This window comes from Marmota flaviventris, chromosome 4, assembly GCF_047511675.1.
Source record: "Marmota flaviventris isolate mMarFla1 chromosome 4, mMarFla1.hap1, whole genome shotgun sequence".
NCBI lineage: Eukaryota > Metazoa > Chordata > Mammalia > Rodentia > Sciuridae > Marmota > Marmota flaviventris.
The window spans coordinates 73,893,146-73,914,668 of record NC_092501.1 but is presented as its reverse complement, the minus strand read 5'-3'; the positions used below and the strand labels follow the sequence as shown (position 1 = coordinate 73,914,668).

At 34.4% G+C, this 21,523-nt stretch overlaps 1 protein-coding gene across 8 annotated transcripts in view; it reads left to right on the top strand.

The window, feature by feature from the left end:
• Zfand4 (zinc finger AN1-type containing 4) overlaps positions 1 to 21,523 on the top strand; it is an 85,347-nt gene that overhangs the window by 6,574 nt on the left and 57,250 nt on the right. For all 8 annotated transcript variants that reach the window (XM_071611261.1, XM_071611262.1, XM_071611258.1 and 5 more), the window contains one exon: positions 6,357 to 6,657. In XM_071611261.1, the coding sequence (XP_071467362.1) occupies positions 6,396 to 6,657 (262 nt within the window). In that variant the 5' untranslated portion in view covers positions 6,357 to 6,395. The remainder of the gene's footprint in view (positions 1 to 6,356; positions 6,658 to 21,523) is intronic.

Below are 21,523 nucleotides of genomic sequence, written 5' to 3'. Positions count from 1 at the left end.
ATTTGCAGGGAAATTGGATGGCATTAGAGCAGATTATGCTAATTGAAGTTAGCCAATCCCCAAAAAACAAATGGTGAATGTCTTCTCTGATATAAGGGGGGTGACTCAAAATGGGGAAGAGAGGAAGAGCATGGGAAGAAGATTACCTCTACATTGGGAAGAGGGGTGGGAGGGAAAAGGAGGGAGAAATGGAATTGCATGGATGGTGGAAAGAGACCTTCACTGTTATACAAAATACATGTATATGAAGATGTGAGAAAAAAAAATAGCGTTACCCTAGATTAAGTAGAGAGAAATGGAGGGAGGGGAGGGGGGAAGGGTTGGGGAGATAGGAAGGATAGTAGTATGAAACAGACATTATTTTTACTGTGTGTATATATGTGACTGCATGACCAGTGTGTTTCTGCAACCTGTATACTCAGAAAAATGAGAAATTATATCCCATCTGATTCAAATGTATGATATGTCAAGATCACTGTACTGTCATATGTAACAAATTAAAAAAACGAAGTCATACTGTCAAGATTGGTCACTTCCAGATATCACGGGGTTGGGGAAAAAATACGAAATAATTTCTAAATTTCTGGTTTGAGTGACTGATTGACTGGTGGTACTGTTTAACAAGGTGAGGACTGAAGAACAGACGGAAGGTTTGTAGGAAAGATAGTTAGTTTTGGATATATTGGATTTCAGGTATCTTTGTAGTGTCCAGAATTCAGATGCTTGTCATGGTTTTTTCTTAATTTTTTTTAATATTTATTTTTTAGTTGTAGTTGGACACAATACCTTTATTTTATTTATTTATTTTTATATGGTGCTGAGGATTGAACCCAGGGCCTCCCACACTCTAGGTGATCGCTCTACTGCTGAGCCACAACCCCGGCCCCCAGCTTATCATGCTTTTTGAGTGAAGATTATTATTATCCAAACCACAATCTTTAGATAATTTTAAATATATTTCTATTAAAATTATAATGACTTCAGTGATAGATAATATCCCTTGGTAGAAAAAATTAATGTATGTATGACACATTTTTTTTATTATTTTTACAGTTCTATATAATGTTTACCTTGGCTTGCTTACTGATATCCTTCTACTCTGTAGTTTTACCCATTCTGAAATACATCCAGAAGTTTACTTGGGAACGTTTCCCAACTGATTCTATGAAGCAAATATTACCTTGATTATAAAATCAGAAAAAGACAAAACTACAAATTATTATCTCATGATTATAGACACAGAAATTCATAGTAAATTCTACCAAACCAAATCCAGCAACATATATGAAGGATTATGTGTACAAATACAATTAAGTCTGGGAATTCAAGGTTGATTCAACCTACAAAAATCAATGTAATATATCAAATTATTAGTATAAAGTAATAACTCATTATTAAAACCATGATTATTTAAAAGGATACAGGGAAAAAACATTTGACCCCTTCATGATTTGAAACAAAACCTCCAAATACTAAACAAGCAGGAATAGAAGGGAAACTCTTTAACCTGGGAAAGATTATCTACGAAAACATCATATCTAGTGGCAAAACTTAATGCTTTCCTTCTACACTCAGGAATACAAAGATGTCTAGTCAAACCATTTCTAGTCAACCTTACACTGTAGGTTCAAAGGACTTACTATAACTAAGAAAAGGAAATAAAAGGCATCTAGATTGGAAAAGAAGAAGTAACACTATATTTACATATAACATGATCTTGTGTGTTCAGCTTATATATAGAAAACATTAATGAATCCACTACAAAAATATTAGAACTAAAACAATTAAGCACAGTTGCAGTGTATAAGATTATCATATTAAAAAGAATTTTATTACTGTACATTAGCAATGAACATCCTAAAAATAATTCCATTTATAATAGTATAATAATTATACTTATAAATAAACTAAAAAGAATATACAGGTTATACTCTAAAAAACAAAATACTTGAAACAAATTAAAGAAAACATAAAATGAAAGACATTGCATGTTCCTGGATTGGAAGACGGTGTTGTTAATATGGCAGTACTCTCCAAGAATATTGATATACAGACTCAGTGTAATTCCTATCAAAATCTCACCTGACGTTTTTGTAAAATAGGTGTATTCATCCTAAAATTCATATGGAAATTCAGGGATTTTAGAATAGTAGTCTGCAAAGAGAAGAACAGGTTGGAGGACTCACATTTCCTGATTTCAGAGCTTAAAGCTATACTGTATTACTGAAAAAAGTATAGATGTATTGACCAATGAAATAGAATTAAAAGTCTGAAATTAAACACATTCCTCAGTTGATTTTCTACAGGGATTAATGACAATGGGGATAGGACAGCCATTCCAATAAATGATATTGAAACAACTGGTTAAACACATGCAAAAGGATAAAGTTGGACTCCTGCCTCACACCATATACAGAAATAAATTCAGAGTGACCACTAACTGTAAATTAAAAGGTAAAGCTATACATTTTTTTTATTTTTATTGTTGGTTCTTGATATATCATATTTCACACTTTGATTCAAGTGGGTTATGAACTCCCATTTTTACCCAGTATACAGATTGCAGAATCACATCAGTTACACATCCATTGATTTACATATTGCCATACTAGTGTCTGTTGTATTCTGCTGCCTTTCCTATCCTCTACTATCCCCCCTCCCCTCCCCTCCCCTCCCCTCCCCTCTTCTCTCTCTGCCGCCTCTACTGTCATTCATTTCTCCCCCTTGTATTATTTTCCCCTTACTTCCTCTTGTATGTAATTTTGTATAACCCTGAGGGTCTCCTTCCATTTCCATGCAATTTCCCTTCTCTCTCCCTTTCCCTCCCACCTCTCATCCCTGTTTAATGTTAATCTTCTTCTCATGCTCTTCGTCCCTACTCTGTTCTTAGTAACTCTCCTTATATCAAAGAAGACATTTGGCATTTGTTTTTTAGGGATTGGCTAGCTTCACTTAGCATAATCTGCTCTAATGCCATCCATTTCCCTGCAAATTCTGTGATTTTGTCATTTTTTCAATGCAGAGTAATACTCCATTGTGTATAAATGCCACATTTTTTTTTATCCATTCGTCTGTTGAAGGGCATCTAGGTTGGTTCCACAGTCTTGCTATTGTGAATTGTGCTGCTATGAACATCGATGTAGCAGTGTCCCTGTAGCATGCTCTTTTTAGGTCTTTAGGGAATAGACCGAGAAGGGGAATAGCTGGGTCAAATGGTGGTTCCATTCTCAGCTTTCCAAGAAATCTCCATACTGCTTTCCAAATTGGCTGCACCAATTTGCAGTCCCACCAGCAATGTACAAGTGTACCCTTTTCCCCACATCCTCGCCAGCACTTGTTGTTGTTTGACTTCATAATGGCTGCCAATCTTACTGGAGTGAGATGGTATCTTAGGGTGGTTTTGATTTGCATTTCTCTGACTGCTAGAGATGGTGAGCATTTTTTCATGTACTTGTTGATTGTATGTCCTCCTCTGAGAAGTGTCTGTTCAGGTCCTTGGCCCATTTGTTGATTGGGTTATTTGTTATCTTATTGTCTAATTTTTTGAGTTCTTTGTATACTCTGGATATTAGGGCTCTATCTGAAGTGTGAGGAGTAAAGATTTGTTCCCAGGATGTAGGCTCCCTATTTACCTCTCTTATTGTTTCTTTTGCTGAGAAAAAACTTTTTAGTTTGAGTAAGTGCCATTTGTTGATTCTAGTTATTAACTCTTGTGCTATGGGTGTCCTATTGAGGAATTTGGAGCCCGACCTCACAGTATGTAGATCATAGCCAACTTTTTCTTCTATCAGACGGCGTGTCTCTGATTTGATATCAAGCTCCTTGATCCATTTTGAGTTAACTTTTGTGCATGGCGAGAGAAAGGGATTCAGTTTCATTTTGTTGCATATGGATTTCCAGTTTTCCCAGCACCATTTGTTGAAGATGTAAAGCTATACATTTTTTAGGAAAGGATATATGAGTGAATCTGTTACCTTGGGCAAGGCTAAAGTTTTAAAAATATGACAACAAAAGAAAAAATAGCCAAATTTGACTTGATCAAAATTGACAACTTCTGAATTTGTGATGATAACATCAAGAAAGTAAAAGACAACTCACAAAATGAGAGAAAATATTTGCTAATCTTATATAGGGTAAGGGGCTTATATATAGGTTATTTAAACTTACATCTCAATGATAAAAAAAAATTAAAGAATGGGTAAAGGATCCAAATAGACATTTCTCTGTAGAAGATATACCAATGGACAATAATCACATAAAAATATTCAAAATTATTAGTCATTAGAGAAATGCACATCACAACCACAACATACTACTGCACATCCACAGGATTGCTTTAATCAAAAAGACCAGAAGTATTGACAAGAATGTGGAGAATTTGGCACCCTCATTCATTGTTGGTGAGACTGTAAAATGGTTCAGACCACTTTGGAAAACAGTTCTATAAATTGCAAAACAGAGTTACTACAAAACTCAGCAAACTTACTCCTAGATACACACACACACACACATATATGAGAAAGGAAAATATATGTCTACACAAAAACTTGTAATTAATAATAGGCAGAGATTGGAAACAACCCAAATGTCCATCAACTAATGACTGGAAAAATATGATGTGTATCCACATAAGGGAATATTGTGTACCCTAGAACATAAATGGACTTTGAAAACATGCCAAGTAAACATGTCACAAAAGACTTTATATTGTATAATTCTGCTTATGTAAACTATCCAGAATGGGCTAATTATGGGGAGAAAAAAGTAGATTAGTAGTTGAGAGGCAAAATGGGGAAATTTAGGAGATATGGCTATAGGTTATGAGGTTCCTTTTCAGGGTGATGAAAATGCTCTAAAAGTGATTGTGAGGAGTTGGGGGTGTAGCTCAGTGGTAGACATGTGCAAGGCTCTGGTTTCAATCCCTAATCCCTACCCACCAACACATACACAAAAGTGGTTGTGGTGACCATTGCACAACTCTGAATATGCTAAAAATCAATGAATTTTACATTTTAATTGAAAAATTTTGTAATCTATAAATTATATATCAATAAAGCCATTTTACAAAAGTTTTCCCTACCCATCCAGGAAGATGTGTATTATTCTTACAGTTTAAGTTTGAGGGCCTCCCCTTTTCCCAAGAGTTTATTGATTAACATCATTTTATCAATTTGATTATTCCTATGTTCCTAATTCCACACTTGTAATTTTTTGGAGGGTGTTATTAAATCCAGGTGCACTTTAGCAATGAGATACATCCTCAGTCCTAAGTTGCTAAGGTTCTTATTAAGTTGCTGAGACTGACCTCAAATTTCAGATCCTCCTTCAATGTCCAGATTGCTGTATTACAGGCCTGTGCCACTGTGCCTGGCCCATACTTGTGATTTCTCTTATTACTTCTGCTTGGTGTCTTTATCTCTTCTACTTATTAGCCATTGTATGTTTTAAGTAAAGATTATCTAGGGGAACTGGGGTTGTGGCTCAGAGGAAGAATGCTCACCTAGCATGCGTGAGGCACTGGGTTCGATTCTCAGGACTGCATAAAAGTAAATAAGTGAAATAAAAGTATTGTGTCCACCTACAACTAAAAAATAAATGTTAAAAAAAGATTATCTAATATCTCTTACCAATACTAACCACCTTTTAATATTATAATGATAGCTAGTCCCTGGAAATCCAAATGCTCATTGGTTATTTAGTGGGTCCTGTTTTTAAACAACCTATTAAGATTCTTGTGGTTCCTTTTATCTGGTTTGATTCAAATATGCAATGGCTGCAAAATTATTCTTGATAGATTTTGATGACATAATTTACATATTTTTTGGAAAATGATATGCATGTATTTTTCAAAGTCTTATAAAGTTATGTTGACACTTTGAGTTTAAATGTTAATATTAAAATGATTGTTTGCCATATACAATATGTTAGGAATTGTTTCAAGCTTTAGTACATTAGAGTATCAAAAGCATACCTATTCTGCCTGACATGGTGGCATAAGCCTATAATCCTAGCAACTCTGGAGACTAAGTCAGGAGGATCACAAGTTTAAGTCCAGCCTAGGCAAGTTAGTGAGGTTCTGCCTCAAAGTAAAAAAATAAAAAAGAAGTAAGGATATTATCAGTGCCCCAGAGTTCAATCCATAGTGAGACAGACATATAAATGTGCACAGACATATACACACAGAGAGACAAAAAAAATCTATCTATATCTACATGTGCCTATTCTTAATAATGTTATAGTTTATTTTGAAGAGTGGTTTCAGAGGCAAGTGTGAAAAATTCAGGATTAGTCATAAAATTATTAAGAAAATTTTTAGGGGAATGAAACTTGTTTAAAAAATTATTCTTTCTTTTTAGGTACAAAACTCAAAACATGAACAACAGTACATATTACCAATGTTCAAAGTTGATTTGGCTAGAACTGCAATACAGTTGGCTACGACTTATTCCAGAGGAATTAGAAAAGTCAAAGTGATGGACAACAGAAAAGAGCCTCCATTCTTCAATGAAGATAACGTGGGACCATATTACTATAAACTTTCTTTCTGTGATACCATGGAACTCTTCATTGAAACATTGACTGGAACTTGTTTTGAGCTGAGAGTTTCACCCTTTGAAGCTGTTATTTCTGTGAAAGCAAAAATTCAAAGATTGGAAGGTACTAGTCTTTCTATATTTTTAGGTTATAAGGATTAAATTTGCTTATCAGAAAAGTATAAAAAGTTTTAAAGTTTTTTTAATGGAGAAAATTTCAAGCATATGTTAGAATTGATAATGAATCCCAGTGTGCTCCTCACTTTTCTTCAATTTCCAATTCATGAACCTATCTCCTTTCGTTTCCTGTTTTCTTTCCATCTTGTTCCTTTCCACCAAATTCCTTTGAAGCAGATCTCTAGCATTGTGTTAATGGTGCAAAATCATATTTGAAAATAATTTTTAGCAGGTTAAAATGACATGCAAATTTTGTCATAACCATATTATTTAATTTTAATGGGAAATAATAATTGTGTTCCCTTTTAGTGACTTGCTTATTACTTACCTTTTTTGCAGGGATGGGGGTGCTACTGGGGATTGAACTCAGGGGCATTTGGTCACTGAACCACATCCCCAGCCCTATTTTGTATTTTTATTTAGAAACAGGGTCTCACTAAGTTACTTAGTACCTTACTTTTGCTGAGGCTGGCTTGGAACTCGTGATCCTCCTGCCTCAGCCTTCTGAGCTACTGGGATTACAGGCATGCGCCACTGCCCAGCTTACTCACGATTTTATACTGCTTTGTTAAATCCTTCTACCCTCTAATATGGAGATTTTCTGAGAAAAGCTTTAAGTTTTCAATTATATATAGTTTGAAGTTCCTTTAGTATAGCAGGGATATTGGATAAGGTATAATATCTCTTTTTTGTGATTTATCTATGAAAATTATTTTGTGTTAAAATTAGTTTTTTTATTTGTACTTTGCATATTCTGAAATAAGTTATAACAAAATTTATAGTTGTTAAAATCTAGATTTGACTGGGAATTAAATTGTTCCATATAACACTAAGTGGATCTTTGTCAGTGGAGCTAGTTGGATCTTGCTTATAATACAAAGGTCATAATTAGGGTCCCCCTTTGACCAGTTGAAATTCAGAATTATAGAAGGATCAGCAAGAAAGAAAATTTTCATTTTTGTGGGATCAAGGATCCTGGTTTCTGAACTTCTGAGTATTTGCTACTACTCTAGCCCTGAGGGAGTTCTTCGTAGTAGTGATTGAGTCTAGTAACCATATCCGTGCATCTAGTAGTGGCGCGTGTAGATTTTGTACTACCAAATGATTTGGTGAGATCCAGAGTCAGAATAGTTTATTTAGACTTTGTTCGGCTTCATTCATATATATGTATGTGTGTGTGTGTGTGTGTGTATGTATGCATATATATATATATAAGCAAGTATATATTCATATATATATATATATATATATATATATATGCATACACACAGTGATATCTTTTTCAATGCAAGAATATAAAAGCCCTTCTGTATTCCAAATATCCTTAATTTTTTTTAACCTTATTCACACATTTTAAGCCGTCTTTGTGTGGCAAAGCACTTTAGAGGGCATCCTGTTTCAGTCTTTTAGTGTTGGAAGAGTGTACTTGGGTTTAGAGACATTTAGGAATTCATTTAAGAGAAGAATTTAATTATTGTCAGAATCAGAACAAATAATATAGACGTTTTGTCTTCCGTAGGAGATATTGCTGGGGTAAAAGCAGTGGCTTATAGCTATTAGACAATTGAATCCCATTTTAAACATTATAAAACAAATGCAGTGATTGGAAAATTAAGGTAATATGTAAAATATCTACTGTCTTAGTCTCCTGGGGCTGACATAACAAAATACTGTAGATTGGGTGACTTAAAACAGCAGAAGTTATTTTCTGTCAGTCTAGGTATCAGCATGCTTGGATTCTGTTGAGGGCCGTTATCTTAATCTGTTTTCTGTTGCTAATAACAGCACCACAGGTTGGTTAAGTTATAAAGAAAAGATGGCTTATTTTGGCTCACAGGTCTGGCCAAAGATTGAGAGGCAGAGTCCCTAGATAGGCTCAAGGCATCACATGGCAAGAGGCAGGATAGCATCTAAGTTTGTGTCTGGTCTCTTTCCCTCTTCTTATAAAACCACTAGTATTCAATCATGATGATTTTATCTAATCCTAATCATCCCAGAGGCCCCACCTCTATACACCAGTCAGTTTGAATTTCTGCCCTCTTAATCTCTTAGATAGGAATTAAATTTTTGTTTCACAGGGGACAGACCATATTCAAATCATAACAGCCTCTTCCTATCTTGCAGACTTCTCATGCATTATTACTGTGACTTCATGTGATGTGCACGTAGGCATGCGCACATCTCACACACACACACACACACACATACACACAGACACATGCATACAGAGAATAAACAAGTTCTTTGGTATCTCTTGTAAGGACACTAAGCCATCAGGAGGTAACCATCATCATTACCCTGTATAATCCTGATTAATTCCCAAAGGCATTATCTCCAAGTAGCATCATCATAGTAAGGGCCAGGGCTTCAGTGTATTAATGGCAGGCAACAGAATTCAGTGCATAGCACCTGCCACTAGTGAAGTAGAGGTAGATCTTAAATCCCTCCTCCTATGCCCATTTCCCATTCTCACCCCCCTTATCCCTTTCTTTCCTGCTCTTGTCCAGAATTTCTCATAGCATCTTTTAGCCCAGAGGTACTGACAGTCATTTTGTTCTTCAGGAAGCTTCAAGAAGGTAGCCTTTGTGATAAATAAATTCTAATCCTTTCCTGGGTGAGCTTTATACTTTCACTCTGAAAGTCATTTGGGGACAATGTGGTAAGATTCTTCAGATTGTAGAGATAAAATAGAGAGGACAAAGGTGACACTAGTCAGATTAATCCTGCAGGGAAAACAGATCTTTTCCTTTTGGACAGTCTCTGGTGAATTCAGAACTAGAGCCTAGAGAAAGACAGGAAGGAGGATGGAAGGAATTTGTGGAGAAAAGGTTGCAAGAGAGCACTGGATTAGGAATAATTAAACTGTAGCAAAGTAGGGTTGGTTCTTGCAAGGGGATTTTAGCTGGGCCTTGAAGGAACAGAAGTGCCTGGTTTCACATTACTAGCCGAATTACTTAACTTCTCTATATCTTAGTTATTCCAATTTAAAATGAGAATAATAATGGTACTAATCTCAAAGGATGTTCTCAAGTTTACATGAGTTAATAAATGCTAAGTGTTTAGCATAGTGCCTGTGGTCTTTATCAAAGGAAAAATAGTTAGTCTGGAGATAGTACTATGTGTACCCAAGAATGTATGCACTGTACACTTGGGAAGAGACGTAGCTTAGCTCTTTGACTTTCCATAGAAGGGAAATTCTTTGGAGATTATCATTTCTTAGGACAGCGGTCTGCAAAAGAGAGTCTATCCCTTCCAGATGATGTGAAAATAATGCAGTGGAGTTGGGAAATAAAAATGTGTCAAGAAATGTAAAGGATTATTTGTTGCAGTGGATTACATGGATTTGCCATCTAATCTTGCCATTACTGCTCCTTGCTAGAGATTTATCTTCTGTGCATAGAATAGGATGGTTTTCCTGGCCCTTTTTGAGTAGATGGGACCGTAAGTATTAGTTTTGGCCAATCAGCTATGAATAGAGAATCATTTCTACACATTATTGCTCCATCAACCTGGATCTCTGAGTGACTGTAGTGAGCATGGTTCCCTTACTGACATGTAGTGAACTTGTAACAATGAATGAGAAATATTTTAAACCACTTTTACTATTTTTTTTGAAGAGTTGCCACTTCAGCATAACCTACTTTATTCTGACCTTATGTCGTATAGGGACCTAATTTTTTCCCTACATAGATAATTGGTTGTCTGAATACTTCCACTTATTGAATATTTTCTCATTAAAATAATATCGTGCCCATCATGTATCATATATATATTTATATAATATGTGTGTGTGCACGTGTGTGTGTGTGAGTGAAAAATGATAATCTGATCTGTTTATCTGTCTCTCCCTACGTCAGTATTACACTGGCTTATTTACTATAAGTCCTTTTTTATTACTACTTTTAATTGACAAATATTGCATATATTTATAGTGTACAACATGATGTTGACATATGCATGCACTGTGCAATGTTCACAATCAAGCCAATAACTTATGCATTACCTCACTGAGTTCATTATCTTTTTGGCATTATGACAAAATACCTGAGAAAAATGGAGGATTTTATTTTTTCTCAGTTTTAAGGGTTAACTGTAAGTTTTCACAACATATTGTTAAATATGTTATTCAAAATTGTCTTATCTATTCATGTTACTAACCCTGAATTATTTTGTAGAACTTTGCCTGTAAAATTGTCTGAACCTGATAAGCTCTGGATATTGGGAAAGACAAAGAACATTTATTTTAGAGAGTTGTTGTTTTAATTTTCTCAGCACTGATTCTAATAATTCTTAGAAATCCTTATAAATAACTGATTAATATGGCTTCTTCATATCATTTTATTACAGTTTACTTCTGTCTCTCAGCTACTGTTTCAGGGATCATCTTTAGCCCAGCCTAATTTACTGCATATGATTATGTTATAGGATCTAAAAATGATCATACATTATAACAACAAACCTAACAGTTGCCCAAGGCCATACATATTTTTAATCCTCCCAGTCAATTATAAACATATGCTTTTCTGGAAAATTGTCTATTTGCCTATATTTTCTAATTTATCACATGAATTTTTAAAGTAGTCTCTTATGTTTTCAAATTTCTGCCGTGTCTATTATTATGCTGCTTTTTCATTCTATATTTATGCCTTCTCTCTTTTTGACAGTCTTGCCAGGAGTTTTTCTGTTTTATTGGTTTTTTCAAAGACAGTTTTCATCTCTGTTGTATTTTTAATTTTATTAATGTCTGCATTTGGCCTGCCTTTGACTTGTGCATATTCTATACCTTTTTTTTTCTTTTTTGGGGGGAGGGGCGGGTACTCGGGTTTGAACTCAGGGGCATTCAACCACTGAGCCACATCCCCAGCCCTCTTTATATTTTATTTAGAGGCAGGATCTCACTGAGTTGCTTAGCTCCTCACTTTTGCTGAGGTTGTCTTTGAACTCGTTATCCTCCTACCTCAGCCTCCTGAAACCACTGGGATTACAGGCATTTGCCACTGTGCTCAGCTCTGTACCTTTTCTTAGTATTAATTCATTAATTTTTTTTCCTGCTTACTACTTCTTTCCCTATGTTTCTTAGGAGGAAACTTAGGTTATTGCTATTAGATCTTCTCTTTCTAATACATATTTTTAATGCTATAATTTTTTTCCTAGGTATTCCACAAATTTTAATAAGTTGTATTTTCATTTAGTTAAAATATTTTAATTTTCTCTTGAAACATTTTTCTTGACCCATGTGTTATTTTAAAATGTATTATTTCAATTCTAGACATTTTGTTTTTTTCAGCTATTCTGGGGTACTGATTTCTGGTTTAACTCTAATGTGATATGAGATAATTCTATTCTTTGAATTTGTTAATGTGTGTTTTGTGGCCTTGGATTGTGTAATGTTTGCTATAGTTGAAAGTGCCAGAGACTTCAGATTCCTGTAGTTTTATATTTTGTCTCCTCTGTTGTGTTTGGGTTTCCCTAAGAACTCTTCCTCAGAGTCTTGGTGTTGACAGACCTTTCCATTGTAATCTACTGTTAGTTTTCTGTGCCTTGTTAGTTTGGTGGTAAGGTTTTGGGGAGGGGAAATATTCTATAATTTTATTATTAAATAATAAAATAAAATAATCAGTCTTTTAGTGAGTCTATGTCCCTGGGTGTTGCGATGGGCAAAGGTGCGACTTATGCACTCCAAGGGGAGAGATAAAGAATGTCCATGTGCTTCTGCCCTTTTCAATGCTTTATTCACTCAAATCACTCAATACAATTTCACTCTGTAGGTTCTTAATCAAGAGAATGACAATCCTTAATGCTAGGCACTGCAGTAGACATAATCAATTCACAGCAAACAATTCTAGATTAATTCTAAGCACTGCAAATACACTTAATCATGACAGGCTCATGACAGACATTCCCGCTGCATGCTAAGTTCAAGTGTCAGATCAGAAGTCTCAAGCCTTAGGCTCTAAGTCCAGCAGAAGCACACTCATTCAGACCATGGTGATCAGATCAGGAATCAAGACAGGCTTCTCTTGGGGTGGAGCTGACGACTGGCTGAGGAGGTAGTCATGGGGAGAAGTCTTTTTATCACCAGAGTCAAGAAGCTGCTGTAGAGTTTGAGAGTGGTGAGAACAATGCAGAGGATCAGGCAGATGAGGAAAGTTGGGATGTCAATCTAGGTCCTCATCAGGCTCTCAGGCTTGTGTGCATCAGTGTTGGCTGGCTGAATGTCTGTTCACTTGCTCCATCATTTACACTAAATTTTGGGGCTTCTGACCACCCTTTCAATCCCTATCAGCTGCTACTGGATTTCTCAGTGAGGTCATTCGTCCTCAGATTAAAGCATCTGATCTGGTGGTCCCCATCCTGATTTTCTTGCTTCTTCCTCTTATCAGGGCAAGGGCAACATGCCAGAGACTTTACTCTGGGTTTGTCAGGTTAAGGAGAAGTCACTTGTTTATGCCTGAGGGCCATACTGGAGGGCTTGTAGGTGTGCCTGGTGAGACTGCAGGTTTCAAACTGGAGTTTTAAAATGGAGTTGCTTAGGCTAAGGCTTAAGGCCATCCTTACTCTAGGTTACAGTCTTCAAAATATATATTAGCATCTCTCTTCACTACCTAATCCCATAGGAAGGCTTGAAGGGCCTGGTCTCCAGTAAAGGTAATAGGCTTTTGTTATGGATAGTGTTTTGGTTCTTTTATAGTATTTATTTTCCCCCTGCCTATGTCTAAGCTACAAGGGAACCTTTCTTGATTCTTCACAATGAGAACCTAGTGGAGTTCTGTAGAGATAAAACTCATGAAAATATGGAGGTTTCCCTAAGATTGTGGTCCTCAGGAATTTCTGTCTCCTGCTAGTGCATACTCATTATCTACCAGACAGAATTACCATTTAAGTGTTCCTTCTAGTTTGTGACTTCAGAGACTTCTACTTTAGGTAAGTAGCTTTTGGCTGTGACTCTCTATATATCGCTACAGATTTTAAGGTAGTAGTTTGCCTTATTTCTGTGATGGCTCCAAGAAAACTCTGTGGTGTCAGTTCATTCAGCTATTTTTTTTGATATGAGTGGAATAAGCTCCTTATAAGCCCTTTACGTGTTGGAGCTGAAACTGGGAATCTCATCTTTCTCTTTAATGTAATCATTTGTTTTAAAATTCCTTTCGAAAACTGTTATCTCTGCTCTACAAGTTGAATTTCATTGTCATTAAGTTCTTTGTTGGCAAAAGATTTTTATTTTATTTAAAGAATCATTGTCATTTGGGGATCTGCAACCATGTCAATATAGAGTATAAAATAACTTGATAACTTTTTATAGTTTTCACACTCTTAATATTCAAACTAGTAACATTGAAATGTCTTCAATATTTTTATTAAAAGTATTGATTCTGGTGGTGGTTACATGGGCATATTATAAAATTTACATATTTATTTACTGTGGCTGCTGTATCAAAGTACCACAAACCGGGTAGCCTAAACAACAGAAATTTATTGTCTTACAGTTTTGGAAATCTAAGATTTTAGTGTGGATTCCTTAGTATTGGTTCCTTTTGTAGGCTGTTAGAATCTGTCCATGTCCTTCATTTAGCTTCTGGTAGTTGGCTATTAGTCTTTCTCATTCATTGACTAATCACACCATCTCCTCATCCATCACCCACATCTCCTCACAACATCTCCACGTTTCTGTCTTCAAATTTCCCTTTTTATAAAGACAAATCATTAGATTAGGGTCTTCCCTAATTTATTTGAACTTGATTGTATTTGCCTTTGAATAAGGTATATTCTTAGATTCTAGTGATTAGGAATTTAATCTATGAATTTTGAGGGGACACAATTCAACCCTCAACAAGTAGATAGCTCTGCCAATATTGGCAAACATTTACTGCCATGTAACCACCACCAGAATCAAGATATGTAATACAGGGTGGGGCCTAGTGGCAGGAGGCTGAAGTTGGGGAATCATTAGAGCTTATGAACTCAAGACCATCTGGGCAACACAATGAGACCCTATCTCAAAAAACCAAAAACAACAAACAAAACCCATACAGAACAATTCTATCACCCACCAAAATTCTCTTGTACTCTTACTTTTGTGGTCAACCCTTCCTTTGTACCCAGCTCCTACCACCCCCTGTCCTGTTTCTATTCCTGTATTTTGCTTTCCAAGAATTTCATATAAATGGAATAATATGTCTTTTAAGTCTGCTTTCTTTCCTATAATACATTTGAGATTTCTCTATATTGTTACATGTATCAAAAGCTATCCTGTTTATGGCCAAGTAATGGTTCATTGTATGGTATCAATAGTTATTCATTCCCAAATTGAGGGACATTTGTGCAGTTTTCAGGTTTTGACAATTATAAATAAAGCCTTATGAGCCTTCATGTTTTTATGGGAACATAGGTTTCATTTCATTTGGTAAATACTTAGGAATGGAATTGATGAGTATGTAATAAGTGTATATTTAATTCCATAAGAAACTGCTAAGACTGTTTTCCAGAGACTATACCATTTTGTATGACTAATATACAGTCATATGCCCTATGATCAGCACTTAATATCTTCTGAGTTGCTTTTGTTTCTTTTTTACAATTCTAATAGGTATTGGCACTATTTCACTGTAGTTTTAATTTGTATTTCCCTAATGATGTTAAACATCTTTTAATTTCCATTCTTGTTATCTTTCCTAAAAAGTTCAGGCTGATGGGGCAGAATACAATGAACTGGATAGCTTAAACAATAGAAATTTATTTCTGAAAGTTGGAGGCTGGAAATACAAGGTCAAGGAACCAACAGATCCAGCGTCTAGTGAGGGCATTCTTTTTGGTTTGCAGATAGCTGGTTTTTTGGTGGTTCCTCACATGATAGAGATGAGAGAAATCATCTCTTGTGTCTTTTCTGAGGGCACTAATAATGGAATGGTTTACAAAATGTCACATTTCTTGGTAAGTCTAAACATTCACTAAATAAAGCAATATCTGATTTAGACACTTAAGAAGGTTTGAGAAAATCAAGAGAGGATTAAAATCCTGGTAACAATAATAATGTAAGTCAAGTAGAGTTACTTGAAATGAGAGTCCTAAGGTTCTTAGTATTGTTCATGAGAACTATACAGATGTGATTAGCTTTAGATTTTATTTTGTGTTAAATATGATCATTTAAATTTTTATAGTAGTCTTTTCAAATTCGAAACAGTTATATAACCTTCAAATGGTAGAGAAAAATTATAAAAGTACTCCATCTTTTCCATTTAATACATAAAAGAGGGAGTTAGTGAAAGCAAAACAATTAAACACCACAAAATATGAGATAGAAATGAATATATAATCAATCCTGATTATATAAAATAGACAAAATGCTAATTGAAAGACCAAAATCAGTAGGCTAGTTTTTAAAAATGTCAACATCAAATACTGATATAAAAGTCCTAATCTAACCCAGGTGTGGTGGTGTATGTCTGTAATCCCAGCATCTCTCGAGGCTGAGACAGCAGGATTGCAAGTTCAATGCCAACCTCAGCAACAGTAAGGTGCTAAGTGACTCAGTGAGACCCTGTCTCTAAGTAGAATATAAAATAGGGCTGGGGATGTGGTTGAGTGCCCCTGAGCTCAATCCCTGGTACCCCCCCACCAAAAAAAGTCCTAATCTAAAATATAAAGATCCCAACTGTGTTGAAAGTAATAGAGTTAAAAAATATGTACCAGGCAAATAGTAACGTGAAAATGCTAGTGTTTCCATATTAATAAAGTTATTATATAAAATATGTTTTAAAATGAAATACAGGGCCTGGGAATGTAGCTCAAGGGTAGAGCACTTGCCTAGTATGGGCAAGGTGTTGGGTTCAACCCCCAGCACTGTAAAAGTTAAGATAACAAAAATGTATGGGGGTGGGATGTGACTCAGTGGTATAGTACTTGCCTAGCATGTGGGATGCTCTGGGTTCAATCTGCAGCACCATAGAAACAAGAAAAACTATAAAATTAAATGCCTGGACAAGACAGAGAGAAGGATATCCATAATAGTCCTGATGATAATATAAAAATTCTGGAAACAACTCCAATGAATATAGTAGAATGAATAAATCGTGGTATATGTAAGTCTATTTGTCATATTGGAATGGAATTCTATAAACTAGATTATAGAAAGGAAAACTAATAATATCTTCATGTGAAATGTGGTGAATTTAAAAAGCAAATCTGAGAGGAACACATACACTGTGATTCCACTTAAATAAAGATAAAAAGGAGCAAAAGAAAGAATACCACATATGCAAATAAAGGAATAATGAAAAGCAGAGGAATCATTTACACCAAATTTGGATTGGTGGTTAATGCTGGCTGGAAAAAAGAAGATATAGTTGAGGAAAAGAATGGAAGAGTGTTTTTTCTCCTATCTTTTTCAACACTTGATATCTTTGATTTTTGTTATTCTAATAGATGTGTAGTAATATCTCATTGTGGTTTTAGTTTGCATTTATCTAATGACAAATGATAGTGAGTATCTTTGTGAGCTTTATTTTACTCTTCTTCGTTGAAGTGTCTATTCAGATCTTTTACCCATAGTTTTTAAACCAAAGTTTTTTTTTTGTTGTTGTTGAGTTTTGAGAATTCCTTTTGTGTGTATCTTTAATCAGTACATATTTTACTGAGTGTTTCAGTAAGCTTTTTAATATCTGTGACCAAAATACATGACAAAGAACAATTTTAGAGGAGGAAAAGTTTATTTGGCTCACAGTTTCAGAGGACTCAGTCCATAAACAGCCAACTCCCATTGTGCTGGGCCTGAGATGACGCAGAAGATAATGGCAGAAGAGTATGGTGAAGGACATGGCATCAGAAAGCAGGGAGAGAGACTAGCTCATCAGGAAGAAAAAATTTACCCAAAAGGCACATCCTTAATGACCCACCTTCTCCAGCCACACCCTACCTGCCTACAGTTACCTACCCAGTTAATCCCTGTCAGTGGATTAACACTGATCAGGTTTAAGTCACAGTCATTTCACCTCTGAATGTTTTAGTATTGCCTCACACATGAGCTTTTGCGGGGGACACTGAAATTTTTCTCCCAAGCTTTGGCTTATCTTTTTGTTGTCCTAACAGTTTTTTTTTTTGAAGAGCAGAAGTTTAAAATTTGTTGAAGTCCAATTTAAATTTTTAACAGTTGTGTTATATCTAGGAAATCTTGGTTTAATCTAAGAAATCTTGGTTTAATCTAAGGTCACAAAGAGGATCTTCTTTGTTTTCCCTTTGAGGTTCTATAGTTTTAGGATTCATATTTAGATCTATGGGTAGTTTTGAGTTAGATGTAATTTTTGGTGTATAACTGATCCAAATTTGTTCAATTTATTTATTTATTTTGCACGTGGATGTCCAGTTGAAGAAGCTATCCTTTTCTTCTGCCATGTTGCCTTTCACCTTTATCAAAAAGGAGTTGTGAATATACATGTGAATTTATTTTGGAGTATTCCATTACATTGGTTTTCATGTCTATTTTTAGGTCAATGACCTGCTCTTTTGATTACTATAACTTTATAATTCTTGGAATTCAGGTAGTCATAACCATCCAACTTTATTATTCTTTTTCAAAAGGTGTGGTGTGTGTGTGTGTGTGTGTGTGTGTGTGTGAGTAGTTTTGTATGTATGTGTCTTTCACATATTTTATCAGATTTATTCTCTAAATATTTATTCCTGAATACTTATTATGTATTTTCATATATATGATGCTGTCCTAAATGGGATTGTTTGGTTTCAATTCCCATTTGTTATTTGCTAGTATATAGAAAGTTTTTTTGTTAGTTGATCTTATATCCTGAAGTCTTACTGACTTCACTTATTGGTTGTTTTAGTTTATTAACTTAATTAAATAAACTCACTATTATTATTAGTTATATTTTTTGTTTTATTTTATTTTTGTTCTATCAGGTTTTCCACATAGACAATCATGTCTTTAAAATAAAGACAGTTTGGCTTCTTTCTTTCTAATCTGGATGCTTTTTAATTTTTATTTATTTATTTATTTATCGTCCCACTTCACTAGTTGGGACTTTGAGTATAATGATAAATAGAAATCATGAGAAGGAGACATCTTTATATGGTATCTTACATTAGGGGAAGTATTTAGTCTTTTACCATTATTTAGATTTTATCATATTGAAGAAGTTCCCTCTGATCCTAGTTTGCTCATAGTTTTTATAGAATGGGTATTTGATTTTGTGAAATGCTTTCTCTGCTTGAAATATGAGTTTTCTTGTTTAGTTAATGTGTGAATTAAATAGATTTTTAAATGTTAAACCAACTTTTCTGACACAAACCTTACTTCTTCATATTGTATTATATTTTTAACCTGTTGTTGAATTCTGTGTACTAAAACTGTGTAGAAATTTTGTATCTGTGTTCATGAAGGATATAAGCCTGTAATTCTATCTTATAATGTTTGCATCTGGTTTTGACAACAGGATGATCCTGGCCTCATGAAATGAGTTGGAACTATTTTCCTCTGCAGTTTTTTTAAAAGAGAATACCATTGTTATGATAGCCCAGCCTATGAAATAGAATGGATTTGTTCGGGTTCTTTTTCTTCTTGAATGAGCTTGAGTTTGTGTTTTTTAAGGCTTGTGTTCCTCTTGTTGAATTGTGTTGATATAGAGTTATTCATAATATCCCTTATTATCCTCTCAATATTTATAGAATCTGTAATGATGTCATTTCTCCTGCTCTTGACATTGGTAATTTGCATCTTCTTTTTAGAAAATGTTTAACCTAATTTAGTAAACTTGTTAAAGAATCAGATTTTGCATTCATTGATTTTCTCCTATTTTTCTTTTCTTTTTTCAAATATATATATATTTGAAAAAAGAAAAAATATATATTTCATATATATATATATTTCAAATATATATATATATTTTTAAAAAAATATATATATATATATATATTTAGTTGTAGTTGGACACAACACCTTTATTTTATTTTTATGTGGTGCTGAGAACTAACCCAGCGCCCCACACGTGCTAGGCCAGCAGAGCTCTATCACTGAGCCACAACCCCAGCCCCCTTCTCCTGTTTTTCTATTTTTATTTCATCAGTTTCTGTTGTGATTTTTAAAAAATTAATTCTGTTCTGCTTATTTTGTGTTTAATTTGTTCTCTTTCTAATTATTTTGTACATATTTGTAAGTACACTATAGTTATATACATAATATTTGGATTCATTTTGACTTAATCATACAAAACATAGAATATATTTGCTCCACTTCAGTCCTTAATACTTCCCCACCCGTCCTCTCCCTATTCCCCTTTCTCTACTTGTCTTCTTTCTATTTATTTATAGTTTTAAAATTAGTGCTTTATAGATATACATAAAGGTGAAATTCACTGTGGTATATTCATATATGTTCATAGCATAATTTGGTCAGTTTCATTCCACTGTTCTGGAGAAGCTAAGGTCATTGATATGAAACATTTCTACTTTAATCATATTGGTATTTGGTGCTTTAATCTTCTCCTAAGTACTGCTTTATTGTTCTCCCACACATTGTGATATTTTGTTTTCACTTTTACTCAGTTCAAATTATTTTCTAATTTTCCTTCTGATTTCTTTTTTGATTGATGGATTTTTTTTTGAAACATAGTTCTTAGTTTCTATGAATTTGGAGAATATCTAGAGATCTTTTGTTACTTATTTATAATGTAATACAAATATATTATTTGAATTCTTTTAATTTGTACAGATTGGATTTATGATCCAGAATGTTGGCTTTTGGTACATGTTATATGCGTGCTTTTTAACTTTTTTTTTTTTTTTTGGTAGCAGGGGTCTGCAAGTAAAGAATTATTTTAGCTTTTGTATGTGTTTCAGTTTTTACATTTAAAACTGGAGATAGCATTCATATAAAATTCACTTATTTTTTGAAAATTTTTTTAGTTGTAGAAACAATACCTTTATTTTACTTATTCATTTATACGTGGTGTCTGAGTTCTCTTTGTCTTTGCATATAGTTCTCTTTGTCCTAGCTTACAATATGTAGTCAGGACATTGTTTAGTTCCCTCAGTTATTTTTTTTCTCTTCCCCACACCTTTAACTGCAATTCATTTATACTCATTTGGGGGCTCCCCTGCAGGCTTAATGATTTTAATTATTCATTTGAGGGTGGAGGTTGAAGTTGTGGTAAAACATCAACATAGTCCTAAGAGTCAGAACTACACAGACATTTCTTCAGGAGTGTTGCTACCTCTTCATCTCTACTACTTTGTTCCTTTTCCCATATTTTCTGCCCCACTCCAGTCATTCCCTGTGCATAACCAATCTCATTGGTTTCTGATTTATCCTCCTGTTTTTATTTTGCACAAATGGGTAAATACTTTCTTCTTTGTAACATGAATGGTAACATACCATACTTTTCTTTTTACATTTAATAATTTATCCTGATTTTATACCAAACTCGTTCATAGAAGTCTTTGTCATTCATTTTTCTTCACAGCATTTTCCCCCTCATATCTATCTGGACTCATTATGTGAATATATTGTTGTTTTTTCAATCGTTTTCTTATGTGTGGCATTTATTGTTTTACAATTTTAAATGGTGCAACAGTGGATAGCCTTGTGCATATTTTTGAATGTTGTAGGCATACCTTTAGGGTAGATTAATAATGTTGGGATTGCTGGGTCAAAAGACAAATGTACATGTAGTTTATTTTTTAGGTATTATCAAATTCCTCTCCAGAATGGTTGTAGTACTTTATTCTCACAGCAGTATATGAAAATGTCCCCATGATGAGATTCTCTATTCACCTCACAGATTGTTTCTTTTGCTGAGAAGAAACTTTTT